At 44.2% G+C, this 17094-nt stretch overlaps 1 protein-coding gene across 1 annotated transcript in view; it reads right to left on the reverse strand.

Moving 5' to 3' along the window:
- The window catches only part of lama5 (laminin, alpha 5), a 377869-nt gene that overhangs the window by 185052 nt on the left and 175723 nt on the right, over nucleotides 1–17094 (reverse strand). Inside the window, exons 9-16 of the mRNA XM_063041218.1 lie at nucleotides 16266–16356; nucleotides 16035–16169; nucleotides 10653–10712; nucleotides 9059–9199; nucleotides 8560–8697; nucleotides 5121–5255; nucleotides 3101–3235; nucleotides 816–953 (exon numbers count right to left, since the gene is read on the reverse strand). Of these exons, the coding sequence (XP_062897288.1) occupies nucleotides 816–953; nucleotides 3101–3235; nucleotides 5121–5255; nucleotides 8560–8697; nucleotides 9059–9199; nucleotides 10653–10712; nucleotides 16035–16169; nucleotides 16266–16356 (973 nt within the window). The remainder of the gene's footprint in view (nucleotides 1–815; nucleotides 954–3100; nucleotides 3236–5120; nucleotides 5256–8559; nucleotides 8698–9058; nucleotides 9200–10652; nucleotides 10713–16034; nucleotides 16170–16265; nucleotides 16357–17094) is intronic.

Consider the following 17094-nt stretch of genomic DNA (forward strand, 5'->3'; position numbering starts at 1 on the left):
GAACATTGACTTCTCTAACTTCCATTAATGCCCCACCTCCCCTTCGTACCCCATCTGTTATTTATTTATTTATTTATTTATTTATTTCTCTCTCCCTCCCTCTGTCCCTCTCACTATATTCCTTGCCCATCCTCTGGGCTTCCCCCCTCCCCCTTTCTTTCTCCCTAGGCCTCCTGTCCCATGATCCTCTCATATCCCTTTTGCCAATCACCTGTCCAGCTCTTGGCTCCATCCCTCCACCTCCTGTCTTCTCCTATCATTTTGGATCTCCTTCTCCCCCTCCCCCTCTCAAATCTCTTACTATCTCTTCTTTCAGTTAGTCCTGACGAAGGGTCTCGGCCCGAAACGTTGCCTGTGCCTCTTCCTATAGATGCTGCCTGGCCTGCTGCATTCTCCAGCATTTTGTGTGTGTTGCCTGAAATTCCAGCATCTGCAGATTTCCTCGTGTAAGCTAATCTTTAAGCCCTTTTTCTAGTAATATCCCATAACAAACTAGTTCTGTAGAAAAATTTGCCAAGAACAATCATTGTCATGGAAAGACCATGATTGCCTCCATCATGCAACATAAAGAACGAATGATCCCATAGAATAAGACAATTATATATGTTTGAGTTATTATTGTAGTGTTAGTGTATCATAACAGGCAACTGCTATTTGATCATTGTACACTGAGCATAAATACATCTGAAATGCACTATGAAATTGAATTTCAGTCCACTTTCACCAATTTATAACCATGCGATTATTAAAATACTCTTATTCAGTTTAACAATGGCCAACTTGAGGGTTCAACAGAATCCCCTCAAACTGCTTACCTCTACAGTTGGGGAAGCCATAAGCTCCTTCTACACACGCATTACAGTACAACCCCGTCACGTAAGGGCGACAACTACACGCTCCTGTTTCCTGGTCGCAGGAATTAATGTACGAGCCCTCCACGGTACACAGACAAGCTGCAATAAATAACCAAGTGGTCAGTAGTTTGAAATTTTCCGCACACCAAACACCCACCTACTTGCATAATCTTTAAACCATCTCTCTCTGGAATCTGGCCTGAAGATGGTGGCTCCCAAGCACGTTAGGAAGATAATTATTTCCCGGAAAATTCAAAAGATATGATTCAGCCATTGCTTTAACCTTCCTATATCCCTCTATGGTCTCATGTCTCACTTCACAGTTTAACTGTTCTGCTGAATTCTGTGTCAGCAGCATATCAGGAACCATATTGTTGATGCCTGTCTTTTCCATAAATAGAGAAACTATTGAAGTGCCTGCAATGACACCTTACCAACCAGAACAAAACCATTTTCTATCAGTCAAATTTCATTCCAAGCTCTTTATATCTGTAATCTCCTATACCAATGGTGCTATTATTTAGGACATCAGACCCATCAAGCACGGTTGGTACTGCAGAGAAACAGGCCTCTCAGCCAATCTACTTCATGCTCCAACGCCTTCTTCACCCTACTCCTTCAAAACAACTATCCAATGAGGTAAGTGAATTTACTTATTATTTCAGAAGGAGGAAGCCAAAGGTCCATGAGTGAGTTCTCGTCAACGGATCAAATGTGGAGAAGGTCAGTGATTTTAAACTCCTCAGCATTATCGTTTCAGAGGATCTGTCCTGGGTCCAGCACCTAAGTGCCATTATGAAGGCAGCCCAACAGCACCTCTACTTCCTTAGAAGTGTGCGAAGATTTGTCATGACATTTAAAACTTTGGCAAACTTCTATAATTGTGTGGTGGAGAGAGTATTGACTGGTTGCATCATGGCCTGGTATGGACACACCAATACCCTTGTATGTAAAATCCTACAAGTAGCGGATATGGCCCTGTCCATCACAGGTAAAGCCCTCCCTATCATCGAGCGCATCTACAGGGAGCACTGTTGCAGGAAAGCAGCACCCATTATCATGGACTCCCGCCATCTAGGTCATGCTCCCTTCTCGCTGCTGCCATCAGGAAGGTGGTACAGGAGGCTCAGCACCCATACCACCAGGTAGAAGAACAGTTATTACCCCTCAACCATCAGGCTATTGAACCGGGGGATAACTTCACTCCCCACATCTCTGAATTGTTCCTTGGACCTATGGAATCACTTTCAAGAACTTCCATCTCACATTCTCGATATTCATTGCTTATTTATTAATATTATTTTGTTTTTTTTTTCTTTCATTTTGTATTTGCACAGTTTGTTGGATTTTGCACACTGGTTGCTTGTCTGTTCTGCTGGGTGCGGTCTTTCATTGCTTTCATTGTGTTTCTTGGATTTACCGTGTACCCCCTCAAAAAAAATCTCAGGATGGCAAACAGTGACATACATGTACTCTGATATTAAAATTACTTTGAACTTTCAACTTTGAATTGAATTAATAGCTATACACAAAGCTTGTTGGAATTTGAAGGTTTGCAACTTGGCCAAATATACTTAACTCTGGGAGATCTGAAATCTTGTTTTGTACGTTACCACAGAGGGACAATGGCAAATTAAAGAGCCTTCCTTAGGAAAAAGCCATGGATCGCTCATCTGGGATAAGGGCCATGTGAAAGTTAAGGAGAATCAGGGTGTCATGGGGACAAAAAGTCAGAATCGGGTTCATTATCACTGGCATAAGCTGTGAAAGTTGTAGTTTTACCATAGCAATACATAAAAAAATTACTAAAAGTTACACTCAATCAATAAATAATGTGGAAGACGAACAATGAAGTAGTGTTCATGGATTCATGGATAGTTTAGAAATCTTATGGTAGAGGGGAAAAAGCTGATCCTAAAACATTGAACCTGCACTTCTGGCTCATGTACCTCCCTCTGACGGTAGAAATAAGAAGAGGCCACATCCCAGTTAGCGAGTGTCCTTAATGAAAAGAACATGTTTCAAGACCTGTGACTCTGAACTAACTGCAAAATAGACATGTATCATGGGACCTCTACCACTTTTGTCATTGCCTTTAGCATCATTAACTTTGCTCTACTAACTAATTAGAACTAAAGTGCTTTTACAATGCTGATCTGTGAGCTGATGTTTCTCGTTCCCCTTATTTAGGGAGGGTTTTGTGACTCAAGACCAATATTTAACATTCAATTCTTTAAATTCCTCACGTGTGCAGGTGGGATGTCCATAGAAACCCGGAGCACACTGGTTGCACGTGGGCCCTGCGTAGTTGGGGAGGCAGTGACACTGGCCTGTAGAACCACAGAGGTTGTCCACTGATCCACGCTCATCACACGAGCAAACTACAAAAAGGAAAACAAGTCAGTCAGGGGTCACTGAAACCCATGGTAACGTCAATCCGTGTAATGTGGAGCACACCAATGCTATCAGGTACAGGGTAGCCATGGGGTCGTATAGACACAGGAGATTTTGCAGATCAATCAATCGGGTAACCCTCTTATCCAGTGGTCCTTTCCCACTCCCACCAGTCCACAAAGGGTTTCTCTTCCTTTCTTCACCTTCCCCTTCCCTCTTCATAACAAGCCTCATCATCCACCCCCACCTGGCTCTATCTGCTCATTGTCCTCCCTCCCCTTCAGGCTCCACTGTCACCTCGAGTTTAAGAATCGGGACTTTATGCGGCAGCTTTATTAAACCCTGGTTAAGCTGCACCAGGACTATTGCATGGCAATTCAGGTCACTCCATTGCGGGAAGGATGTGGGAGCTTTGGAGAGGGTGCACCGGGATGTTGCCTGAATTAAAGAGCATTTGGTATAAGGAGGCAAGCTTCTGTTGCTTGCCTCGTAGTGACGGAGGTGGAGGGAAGGTCTGATAGTGATGAGAGGCACAGAAAGACAGCTGGTGTGTTTTCCCATGACTAATGCAAGGACAGCATAGTAGAGTAGCGGTTAGCATTAGCACTTTACAGATCCAGTGGTCAGTGTTCAGTTCCTGCTGCTGCATTCTCCCTGTGACTGCGTAGGTTGCCTCTGGGAGCTCCCGTTCCCGTCCACATGAATTCCAAACACACACGGGCAGTAAATTATGAATATGCTCTGTTGGTGCCAAAAGGGTTGTGTATTTAAGTAATCTTGTATATACATTGGTTAATTAAGCATTCCTGTTCATTTAAGTAATTCATTACGGGTTTTATGTATTAATATGTGAATTGCATACGTTGTCATGCTACCAGGTGATACTTGGGCACGCCACTTAAATTAAATGCAAAGTTAGACCTGCATTCCCGGACTCCTGCGACTTCCTTTGAATTAGTTTAATATTTTGAGGTCACAAAACATAACAAAAAACACAGCAACCCTGGTGGGCTGTCCCCAGCACATCCTCGGACTGTGATAGTTGTTGGCATTCATGATTAAAGATGCCAGCACTGTATGTTTCATGTACATGAAACAAATTAAGCTAATCTTTAATCTTCCAATGAGATGCATAGATGGCATAGATTGCTGGTAGCTTTTTCTCAGGATCGAAATGAATGTTACTCGGGGGCATGCATTTAAAGTGAGAGGAGGTAAATTCAAGGAGACACAGGAGGAGAAAAACAAGAGAGTGGAATGCCGGGGTGGGAGTGGAGGCTATACAATGGAGGTGTCTTAAGAGGCTCTTAGATAGGCATACGTATGTACAGGGAATGGGGGATATGGACATTTTGTTGGCATAAAAGGATTAGTTTAGTTAAGCGTTTAATTAGTTTGCCTCCACATTGTGACACGAACAGCCTCTTCCTGTGTTGTACTGTTCTATGTTCTCTGTTTCATCACCAACCAGCCCTCCTACTTCCCCCCTCACTTCTGTAACCAACCAGACCCCAGAGAGTAGCCATTTTCCTTCTTCACTCTGTGTACTTGTGCAGAGACTTGACCCAAAATGTCAACCATCCCTTTGCCTCCACAGATGCTGCCTGACCCACGAAGTTTTCCCAGCAGTTTAGTGTTTACTCCAAATTCCAGCACCTCCACCCGCTTGTGTCTCCAGCCTTCCAATGCAGCTGGGAAATGAAGAAATCAGGTCTCAACATTAAACCTGGTACATTGTTACCTTGCTATACCTGGCCACTATGAGCAATCAGCTTTCCCCTGCCCAGTTGCTCAGCACCCCACATACAACCTTGGCTGCTTCTGGTCTATGTAACTCTTTGCTAACACCTTCTGGAGAGGGCAAAGCCTAACCGTGGCAACGTGGGTAGGAATGGAAGCCAACAGCACACTGGTCACAGCGAGATCCGTCAAATTCCGGCTTGCACAGACAACGCCCAGAGTGATTGCAGACTTCGGGAAGGCTTCCAGCAACGCTGCAGCTACACACTGCAAAAGGAGGAAGAGAAAATATGATATCAGTTTCTGTTCAAACTCCTCCCTTGGGAGCTGACATCTAGTGTTCTTTTTATCCATTTTCCATCTGGCACTGATATTCTGGGAAATAGATGCAAAATGACTGTATTCCAGCCTTAAAATCACTGCCTCCTCGTAAATTTATACTGATTTTCCTGAATAAACATGGATTTATTCAGAGATTTTAAAAAAGATTGAATTTCTATAACATCTTGCTACTTTTAAAGTTGGAATGATCTGAAAAAAACTTCATATACAGTGAAACCCTTCGAGGTACAGAGTCTATTGCTCTCTCAACAAACAGAACTAGAAAACGTCCTTGTCAAGTTCACCGATGACACAACAGTGGCGGGACTCATCATCGACAAAGATGAGAAGGCTTACACAGAGGAGGTGGAAGAGCTCGAGGCCCGAGGCCTGGTGCCAGGCAGATAATCTCTTGCTCAATGTCAACCAAGTTAAAGGAGTTGATTATCAACTTCAGGAGAACACGCCCCACTCACACCCTTCTTTACATCAGCGGCACATCAGTGCGAGCAGTTTCTAACTCCAGGGAGTGCACACCTCGCACAACCTTTCATGGTCCCAAACACAATCTGCACAATCAGGAAGGCTCACTAACCCTTCTACTTTCTGAGGAGGCTGAAGAGAGATGGACAATGCACATCTATACATAGAACATCGAACAGTACAGCACATTACAGGCCCTTCGGCCCACAATGTTGTGCCGACCCTCAAAGCCTGCCTCCCATATAACTCCCCACCTTAAATTCCTCCATATACCTGTCTAGTAGTCTCTTAAACCTCACTAGTGTATCTGCCTCCACCACTGACTCAGGCAGTGCATTCCACACACCAACCACTCTCTGAGTGAAAAACCTTCCTTTAATATCCCCCTTGAACTTCCCACCCCTTACCTTAAAGCCATGTCCTCTTGTATTGAGCAGTGGTGCCCTGGGGAAGGGGTGCTGGCTGTCCACTCTATCTATTCCCCTTAATATCTTGTACTCACATCATTCTACAGATGTGCAGTAGAGAGCATCCAAACAAGCTGCATCACTGCACGGTACAGAAAATAAACTGTGACAGACAGAAAGGCTCTACAACGGTGTTTATATACCTGCTCTGTATCGCTATTGATCGATATTTATTGCTTAGTTATTTAGCGGTCTTTCATTATTTCTATTGTGTTTTTTGGATTTAGTGTGTATGCTCGCAATCTGAGGGATGTATATAGTGACGTATATGTACTTTGATAATACTTTTAACTTTGAACAATGGGTAGTCAAAACTGCTCGAAGCACCACCAGCTTACCTGCCATCAAGGACATACATACAGAAAAGTGCCAGAAAAGGGCCTGTAACACAAGTAAGATCATGTTTTTTTGCTCCGGTATTGGATCCGGAGTAACAATTATTTCGTTCTCCTTTACAATTGTGTACTGGAAATGAAATTAAACAATCTTGAACCTTCACAAGCGTAATTAAAAGAACAACTACGTACAATGACAATTGAAATTCAATAAACATGAATGTGGCCTGTTTTTGATCTCAGTGACAAAACAGACAAAACATTATTCCAGGTTTAGAACTCACACTTGGAAAGATTAACGCAGCCTTTCAGTCCTATGAGTAAGGCTCCATTCACAGGGACAAAACATTCCAAGTTTAGAATTCCAACTTCAAAAGATTAACACTCTTTTAATCCTAAGAGCATGGCTCCATTTGGATTTCTGGTTTTACGACTGAGGTTAACAATGCAAGCGAACTGCTGGAAGTACTCAGTGGGGCTGATGTAGGGTCTCGCCTCAAAACATCGACCATCCCTTCACCTCTACAGATGTTACTTGGCTTGCAATATATTATTCTGTCTCCATTAATAAGACAAGGTTGCTTTGGAACTCCGAAAAGATACCAAAGGCCCATTATAAATGTAAATCCTTTCCCTAACTTTTCCACTTTTAACTATATCCAACTAGTTAAAGCAAGACCCACTGAAATCAGATAATGAATTCTGATTTGAAAATTTTTTATATGGTTTTAAAACTTTTTATCTAGGTGCTCAAGATGAATTGAACAGGATTATTTGCTGATAGTTGTTAATCAATATTATCCACCTTCACCTTTGCTTTTGGCCAGAATTCCACACATTAGGGAGTATTCTGGAGTTTTGTGAATATACTGTAGCAGATATTTGTTGTGTCTGTGCACAACTGTATATCAATTCATTAAAAGCACACATGTGGGTGATGGCCTTAACTGAAGAGGGGGAGAGGGAGAGAGCGAGAGGGGAAGGGGAGAGGGGTAGAGGGGGTGGGGGGGAGGAGGGTGAGGGGGAGAGGGGGAGGAGTGAGAGGGGAGAGGGAGTAGAGGGGTAGGGGTTGAGTGGGTAGAGGGGGTTGAGTGGGCGAGAGGGACGGAGAGAGGGCAGGGGAGGGGGGAGGGGGGAGAGAAGGAGAGAAGGAGAGAGGGGTGAAGGGAGAAAGGGTGGTGAGGGAGCGAGGGAGAGAAGGGGAGAGGGGGAGGGGTGAGGGAGAGAGGGGAAGGGAGAGGGTGAAGGGAGAGGGTGAAGGGAGAGGGGGAAGGGAGAGGGGGAAGGGAGAGTGGGGAAGGGAGAGTGGGGAAGGGAGAGTGGGGAAGGGAGAGGGGAGAGGCGAGGGAGAGAAGGGGAGGGAGGGGGAGGGAGAGGGGGAGGGAGAGGGGGAAGGGAGAGAGAGGTGAGGGAGAGGAGGAAGGGAGAGGGGGAGGGAAGAGGGGAGAGAGGGGGAGAGGGGAGAGGGGGAGAGGGGGAGAAGGAGAGAGGTGAGGGAGAGAAGTGGGAGGGAGGGGGAGGGAGAGAAGTGGGAGGGAGGGGGAGGGAGAGGGGGGAGGGAGAGGGGGGAAGGGAGAGAGGGGGGAGGGAGAGGGGGGAAGGGAGAGAGGGGGAAGGGAGAGGGGGCGAGGGAGAGAGGGGCAAGGGAGAGAGGGAGAGACAGAACAATGCACATGTGCAGACAACAGCACATGCGCAGACAACAGATCAATACGTAGTGCTAAGGGGGGAGGGGTGGGGGGGGCATTTCTTTCCAGAAGAATGCCAGCTTGTTGGGATGAATAAAGACTTCCATATCGCCAGCTTCAGTGACTCTGGTGATTTCGATCACAGTCACAACACCAAATTAAGGCTTACTTTAGTATTCAGCATTCATGTCTTTGAAACCCTTATGATGCAGAATCCTTATTAATATATTTACCAAAATTTTTCTACCGATGATTGGAAGTGCAAGCACAAACTCACATTGGCAGAGAGGATAGTTGAAATAGCCTGGAGCACACTGGTCACAGTAGAAACCCTCAAATCCTTGACGACAAAAGCACTGTCCTGTCTCTGTGTGGCAGCTTCCATCGGTAACACCAGGGCCAGAACAACGACAGGCTACGGTTGGAAATAAAGATGGTTGCTGAGAACTATCATCAAACACAGCTGCTTCAAATTCCTCATAGCTCCAGGTGCTCAATTGAATAACTCATTGACCAAACTACCTTCCTGGTGACCAATCTGTCGGTTATCAGTACTGGATACATTTTCCCTGTTGGGATTGGCCGTAGATTTGGATTTGTGCACTGTGATAATGAGGTTTTTGTTCCATTATGCTTTCCAATCCTTCTATAGCTTTGACCCTCCCTACCTCTAACACTCTAAACCTATTAAATCCCTGCACCTTTCCCACCACGGCTTGCAAGGAGTGTCTACGTTCTCCCCGTGACCACCTCCTCTGGATGTGGGGTTGACTTACGCTGGCAGCTTGCTCCAAAGTGCCGGGGCACACAGTGGTTGCAGAAATGGCCTGTGAAGTTTGGCTTGCAGCTGCATGTCCCTGTGTGTCGGTCTGGCTGGCAGTCATTGTTCTGTGTTCCTTCTGCATTGCAGTCACAGTCTATGTGAAGAGATATATAAAGGCAATTAATATCTACTAATTAATACTACAATTATTGTGCAATTTTATTATATTAAGTTGAAAAATTATTAGGATGGCACTTAAGCAAATGTCACCAATTCATCTCTCCTTATCAGTCTCCTGAAATGGCGTGGATAACTTCAATCACTGCTCCTCTGGGCTGATTCTGCAACCTACACACTCACTCTCAAGGACTCTTTGCAACTCATGTTCTCAGTATGATCTTTATTTGCAGTTTGTTTTCTTTTGCACATTGCTTGTCAGTCAGTCTTTGTTCAGACATGGTTTTTCAAAAATTCTATTTATTTTCTTTTATCATGCAATTGCCCACAAGAAAGTGAACCTCAAGGTAATATATATATACTTTGAACTTTGCTTAGAGGTGACATCACCAAAAAGTCGAAAAATCTCTGCTAATGTGTTCAATGATGTTGGACACTCTTGCTGATGAAGCATTGCTAGGATTGAGATCAATCTTCACCCCTTCTTTCTCCTGCTCCCAGCCAGCCAGAAACTCTGTATTCACCTTCTTTTCCCCAACACACACACAAATATGGAGTATAAAAGTAGGAAGGTCTTGCCACAGCTTTACGGGGCATCAATGAGACCACATCTGCAGTACTCTGTTCAGTTTTGGCCTTCTTATTTAAAGGGAGGGGGGTGAGAAGAATATACATGTGTGGGATGTAGTTTAAAGAATTTCTCTACATTGGTTTCTGGAATGAAGAGCTTTTCCTTGTGAGGAAAAATATGGCAGCTTAGACCCTTATGTCAGAAGAGCAACAGGTGATTTTATTGAAATAGAAAACAGTCCTACGAGGCATCACAAAGTAGTAACGGAGAGGGTTCTTGCCCTCGTGGCAAAACTTATAACTAGAAGGCAGTTTCAGAATACAAGGAAGGTTTTTTCATTTCAAAAGACACTCTCTCCTCGAGAACTGTGAAGCTTGTGCTGTGTACACACTATCTTCAAGGCACAATATCTGCAGGGCTAGGGCAGACAGATGTATTGAGGCTTCGGGAGTTGGGAACAGGACAAGATCAGATCAAGTCTGTTCTGACAGAACGGCTGAGACTATTTTGTGTGCATTGTGCTATTATTAAAGTTGGAAGAACATGAGATCTTAGTACTCTCAAAGCAGTACTATGGGTTTTGAGACAAAAAAAATCAATAAGGGTTGCTGTTCCATTTAACGGGTGGGTGTGAACACGTCTATCATGAACTACACCCTTGTTCAGGATATCAGTCCTTGTTGCTGAGGTTAATACTTCAACCTCTTAATAGTTGTCTACTTGGAGCAGTAACTGGGCTACAGCCATTATACCGTTTTAACCTGTCTAGCAAAATCACTGTCAAACTGTGACCTGACTGCTGAAAACACAATTAAACATGCAATCAAAATAAGAACAGAAAACACTTTCAGTGACTTACTGATTATTTCACCCACGTGAATCAGGGCTCCTGTGGTCTGCGTGGGAGCCGCTGGCAAAGCTGTTGAACAAAAACACAGTGAGCGGAGTAGAACCATTTAATGTACCAGCCATCTTCTGATCAAAATATCGTCCAAATCTCATCCATCTGTTTGCAATAGATTTCTATGACAGAGGGCCAACTTCAGAACACTCTCACGCTTACTATAAGTTGCTTCTTTAACAAGGGGGCCATTTCCATCCAGCCTGACATGTTTTTTTTTCAAACCTAAGCTCCAAGCCTACGTGGGTGGCGAAGATAAAAAGAAATTGAAGAGAAATAAATACTTCTGTTTGCTTTCTGGCTCCTGGTTGCAAATGATCATTTGCTGAGGTTCAGAGATACTCTCGGGCCTGAATCTATGATAGACTCAGTGCACAGGAAAGAAGGCAATGCATGGGGGCGGGTGGGGGTGGGGGGCCTTTTATTATAAACCCATATAGAAGTGTGTAGAAACATAAGTGTAAGGGGTTTCTTCTTTTATGTTACTGCGTAGGCTAATTAAAATGGCTTCTTTGTGATGTTAAATGCTGAGAAAGTTCTTTCGCTGGCAGCTTGTTTGGGTTATATTACTGATAACAGAGCGAACGAACCAATTGGGATAGATGTTATTCTTTCTAGTGTGTCTGTAAGTTATAGTGATGTGCAGGTTTTTGGGCAGAAGGCGCGTGAGAGAGAGAGAGAGAGGATGGACAAGGTGCTGTGAGCCAGCTAACGGGGTTGGACCCCGAGCAGGAGTCCGAGGTCCAGCGTTTACGGCGAGGAGAAGAGACGGAGACAGACTCGTGTGGAGCGTCTGGTCGACCACCGTGGTTGGTCCCAGGCGGTGTGTCGAGGTGGTCAGAGGGGATCGAATGGTGAGGAGAGGATCGTTACTAGAGCTCCAACTGTTTGTGCACGAAGAGATTGAACTTTAATAAGTGTGGTGCCTTTTATTTTCCTTTTATATTTTATCTATTAATTATATAGTTCCAGTAATATCTATAAACTGTAATTCACTTAATCGTATGTGGTGTATCGTCTGTTATTTGGCAGGGTGGGGTGCATCACACAGCATTCACGCGATCTTAATTACCCAGTTTGGCGGGGCCGAGGGCTGTTTCCCTAGACGACAGCGAGTTGAGCGACCCTGAGGCTTGCCAGGGGGGTTACATAAGCAATGTAAAGAAGGTGTCACGTAGCTACTGCACTTGCTTCATACATCCTCATAGCACATATATTTGTACTCTATACGCCACACACAGTTCAGTTTGGAATTCAGCTGTATGCTGGTGTAGCAGTTAGCAAATCGCTTTACAGTACCAGCAACCACTAATCAGGGTTCAATACTCCCTGCTGTATGCAAGGAGTTTGCACGTTCTCCCCAGTGACTGCATTTGGCGACTCCAGGTTCCTCCCACATTCCAAAGGCATATGGGTTAGGGTTAGCAAGTTGTGGGTGTGCTACATTGGCGCTGAAAGCAGGCAACACTTGTGGGCTTCCCCAGCATGTCCTCAGACTGTGCTGGTTTTTGATGCAAGACAACACATTTCACTGTATGGTTCGATATTTCAACGCACATGTGCAATAATCATTATCTTTTATTAATCATCGTGCTAGGTTGGCACCCGATGATGTTCAATCAAGTTCTGGTAAATCAACTGCATTGTCTCAAATTCTGCACAGCTCATTACAGGACTTAAGGGGTGCCTCACTGGTAGAGGCATAGTTATTTTAGTTGAATCAATTCATGACCTGTACTTTCGAACAGACACAGAACAGATATTACAAACCTACCAAATATTGAAAGGCCTAGATAGAGTGGATGTGGAGAGTCTAGGAGTAGAGAACAAAACCTCAGAATAGAACAGCATCCCTTTTGAACAGTGATGAAGAGGAATAGGCCAGGAGATAAACAGGAGATGTCTGCTTGACAGGTCTCGGCCCAAAACGTTGACTGAATTCCAGACGAAGGGTCTTAGCCCGAAATGTCGACTGTTTACTCTTTTTCATAGATGCTGCCTGACCTGCTGAGTTCCTCCAGCATTTTGTGTGTTTGCTTTGGATTTCCAGCATCTGCAGATATTCATGTGATTGTGAAGAGTAATTTCTTTAGCCAGAGGATGGTGACTCTGTGGAGTGCATTGCCACCAACGGCTGTGGGTATATTTAAAGTCATTGGGCAAACTTAAAGCAGAGGTTGATAGACTTCTGATTAACAAGGACATCAAGAGTTACAGGGAGAAGGCAGGAGAATTGGGTTGAAAGAGATAATAAATCAGCAATGATCAAATGGCTGAGCAGACTCGATGGCCAAAAAGCAGAATTCTGCTCTTATCATTATGGTCTTTTGGTCTTATGAGGACAATCAGCGCAGGGTTGGTGTCCTAATCAGTGTCAATCACAACACACTTTACGTGCCAGATTGTCTTGTTACTGTCACTCTCACACATGGCTTGTGACGCAAGTTCACTGGCAAGGCCACAATTAATGAGCACCCTGAGCAAGTGATGAGCCGCCTTCATGAACCTACAGCCCTACTGGTGAACACAAACCCACGGTGCTGCCTGGGAGGGAGTTCCAGGCTCCAAACCCTGAGAGAGATGGATGGTGCACCTGCTGCCCTTGTCCTTCATTTTGGAGGCTTCAGGCTCAGGAAGTACCCTAGGTGAGTTGGATGGTGGGGTGGAGATACGTCTCTCCCAAAGGAGATGTAAAGCGCTCCTTCCATCCACTACCCTGCAGGTCACTCTTGGCAAGGTGTAGCACCTGTTTAGCCCCCGATCAGGGTCACATGAAGCTGTGGGAGCAGGTAGTGGATGGTCGTATGAGCAGCTGGTGCATATCTCAAGTCCTGGTTATGCAACCACTGATGCCAGGCAGACAATCTCCGAAGAGATCGATAACGACTGGGGTCATCTGTATTGTCACTGGTCACCGGCCCAGAAGGCAGTAACGGCAAACCATTTTGGTGGAAAAATTTGCCAAGAACAATTATGCTCATGGGAAGACTATGATTGCCTGCATCATATGACACGGCGCATAATGAACAAGGTAAGTAACTGTAGTGTATTTTGTAGAGGAGACGTGTGCCGGCGGTAGGGGGAGTGGATCTGCAAGGTAGTGGATGGGATGTCAATCAAGTGGGCTGCTCTCTCTCCCCAACACACGCAAATGCTGGAGGAACTCAGCAGGCCAGCTACACTCTCTCCTGGTTGCTATGTCATTACCTCGTACCTTTGTAGAGTGAATGTCATTTGCCATGGTGTTGTCTGGGTCAAGCCTTATGCAGTCATGGGCTGCCTTTTTTCTGAGGGTTTGTGAAAGAAATTAAACGCAGTGCTGTTACTCTGTGGCACAATGAATAAATGCTTATTTATTTAGAGATACAGCACACTACAGGGCCCTTCCAGCCCAATAATTCAATGTCCAATGTCCATAACCTACTAACCCATACATCTTTGGTATGTGGGAGGAAACTGGAACACCCAGAGAGAACTGACTTTGTTATTGTCTATAAGAAGTTTGTTAGCAATGTTCTCTTTAATTTTTTTTTACAACCATTGCTCTGAGTGGAAATTTTTACAGGGCCTGAAAACTGCGTGGTGCTTAATTTTTTTTATTTAGAATGAAAATTGAAAAATCATTTACTTTTAATTTATTAATTGAAGGGTATGATGAAATACAGTACAACAAACATGATTTGTAAGCTTTTAAACTTAAGACGGTGCAGGCATACAGCTGGCCAGCAGTTTATTAACAATGGGCTACCAACTTCCATTCTGTGTTTACTATTACAATTTGTAACAGTGTTGTAATTGAAATGCTCACAATGTACATAAGTTGAAGCTCTAAAAGGTTTTTAAGTAAAGGTTGTGGTATGTTTATTATTTGGAAAATTTATGGATTATATTCACCAACACATAATTACACAATTATATTAAGATAGATTTTAAAATTATATTAATATTATATAAAAGAAAATTCCAGTTGTGCAGCAACAAAGGCTATGTGCATGGGAGCATTTCAGTTATTGTGTGGCTGTGCACCTGTGCGGCTTAGAGAAGAGTGTTTGTACATTCTCCCTGTGACCGTGTGGGAACGTGCAAACTCCTAGCAGGCAGAGGCAGAATTGAACCCGAGTTGCTGGCACTGTAATTTGTAATGCTAATCACTATGCTACTGTTGTTGTCATCAAACACCCAATGGAATTGGAATTCTACAACCTAGCTATAAATCAGTCCCTATGTAGCTATAAATCAGTCCCTATGTATAGTTTGGCTCCAGTCTTCAGTAAGATACATCAGTTTCTATATATTTGAAGTATCCCTTTGGAGTTCAAATGCTTCGGAACAGCTAGAAATGGGAAAAGCAGTCAATGGAATGGAGTCATTAATTTATTATCTATTCACAGTGCTGTTCAAAATCCTTAGGCATATATGCAGTACTAGCACACCCAAGACTTTTGCACAGTACTGTAGTTGTCAATGTGGAGCGAAAAAGCAAGTTTGTAAATCTGGCAGGAGCAAAGGGTGCTGATAGGGCAAGGGTGGGGTGCCGCGGGAGGGGTGTGGGACAGGTGGCAGAGAAGGGGTGCCAGGGGTGGGGAGTGGCACAGATTTAGACACACCCAGCCCTGAGACACCAGGCAGGGTTATTTGATTCTAAACAACTGATTTACTGATTATACGAATGTCTCTCTGGTGCTTCCTGCTCCCTCCACTCTCTCTTCCCCTTTTCCCAAGCACGATTCTTTTCTTCCTGCCCCCTTCCCACTCTCAGTCCACAATAGAGAAACAAATCAGAATCAGGTTATCATCACTCACATATGTCATGAAATTTTGATTCTTTTTGCGACAGCATTATAGTGCAATACATAAAATTACTACAGTACTGTGCAAAGGTCTTAGGCACCCCAGTTATATATATGTACCTCAGACTTTTGCAGTTTATTTGAAGTATCTCCATGGAGTTCAAATGCTTTGGACAGCTAGAACTGGGAAAGGCAAAGCATTGGAGTCCTTATTTCTAGCAGAGGACACCAGGCAATGTAAAGGGAATAGGGAGAGAACAGCAGATGCCATTTAAGGTCAAGGGAACCACTCCTTGGAAATAAAGCCCAAGCTGCAATGAAACCTTTACAACCACAGTACAGGAGATCGAAGTTTCTTTGTAGATCTCCAGACTAATCAGATGTCTTGCTGTTTGGTCTGGATTCCAAAAACTATTACCGTCAATCTTCCGAAGACCTCAACCCATTCGTTTATTCTCACCTTAAAGCTTTTCCTTTCTAATACTTTTCTTCACTTCTGCCAATCACAGTAATTCATTTGTAAGACCCAGCTCTGTCTCTGCGTACTTACGGTAACAGTTGGGGAAGTCATAATATCCCAGGGCACACTGGTCACAATTCTCACCGGCGTAGTTGTACTTGCAGTAACAGCGGCCTGTGTTGTCCTCACAGCTGCCTTCTGTGAACTCGGAATTGCAATTACAAGCTGAAACAACACAGTGCACATCAGTTCAAGTGCTGCTTTTCCTCTTCCCGCACAAAGAAAATATTGTAAATAAATAACAGATTGAGTAAAACCTACGAATACAGGCATCCACCGAGTCAGCTGGAACTTCAGGTGCCCGATAATATCCATCCACACAACGCTCACAGTTCACGCCGGCAGTGTTGTGCTGCAAGGTATCAGAAGAAGTTTGTTTTAAATGCTAATGTTGCATTTAACTCCAAATACAATGCAGCAGAAAAAGTCAAAAAGATTTCTCTCTCAATAAAATTAGAAAGAGAGTGGAGAAGGAGAGAGAGAGATGGTGGGGAGGGAGAGCGAGGGGGTGGTGAGGGTGGAGAGAGATGGCGGCGAGGGGCAGTGTTGTGGGGGAGGGGAAAGATTTGTGCGGGGGAAGGGAAAGAGTTGCGGGGAGGGGAAAGAGTTGCGGGGGGAGGGGAAAGAGTTGCGGGGGGAAAAGAAAGTGTTGTGGGGGAGAAGAACGGGTCTTCTCCAATTTTTTCACCATATTAGTAACACGCAAATTCAGGTTGATCTTAACTTCTTTTTCCCTTGGGCCTGATCCTGTCCAAAAGGCAGCATGGAGACTGAAGGAGGTAGACCAACATACTAAGGAATTGTAGAGTCATAAAGTCTTGTAGCACAGAAAAACGGCTTTGGGCCCAGCATACCTCTGCTGTCCTTTGTCTCAATTCCCTGAAAATTGTGCTACCCATAGAGTCTTACAACATTGAAACAGGCCCTTTAGACCCAGCTTAATCCATGTCATCATTAAACACCCACGTGTACAAATTCTACATTAATCCACGTTATATTATAACCATACAACCATATAACAATTATAGCACAGAAACAGGCTAACTCGGCCCTTCTAGTCCATGCCGAACTCTTACTCTTACCTAGTCCC

Source organism: Mobula hypostoma, chromosome 2 (genome assembly GCF_963921235.1).
Source record: "Mobula hypostoma chromosome 2, sMobHyp1.1, whole genome shotgun sequence".
Lineage (NCBI taxonomy): Eukaryota > Metazoa > Chordata > Chondrichthyes > Myliobatiformes > Myliobatidae > Mobula > Mobula hypostoma.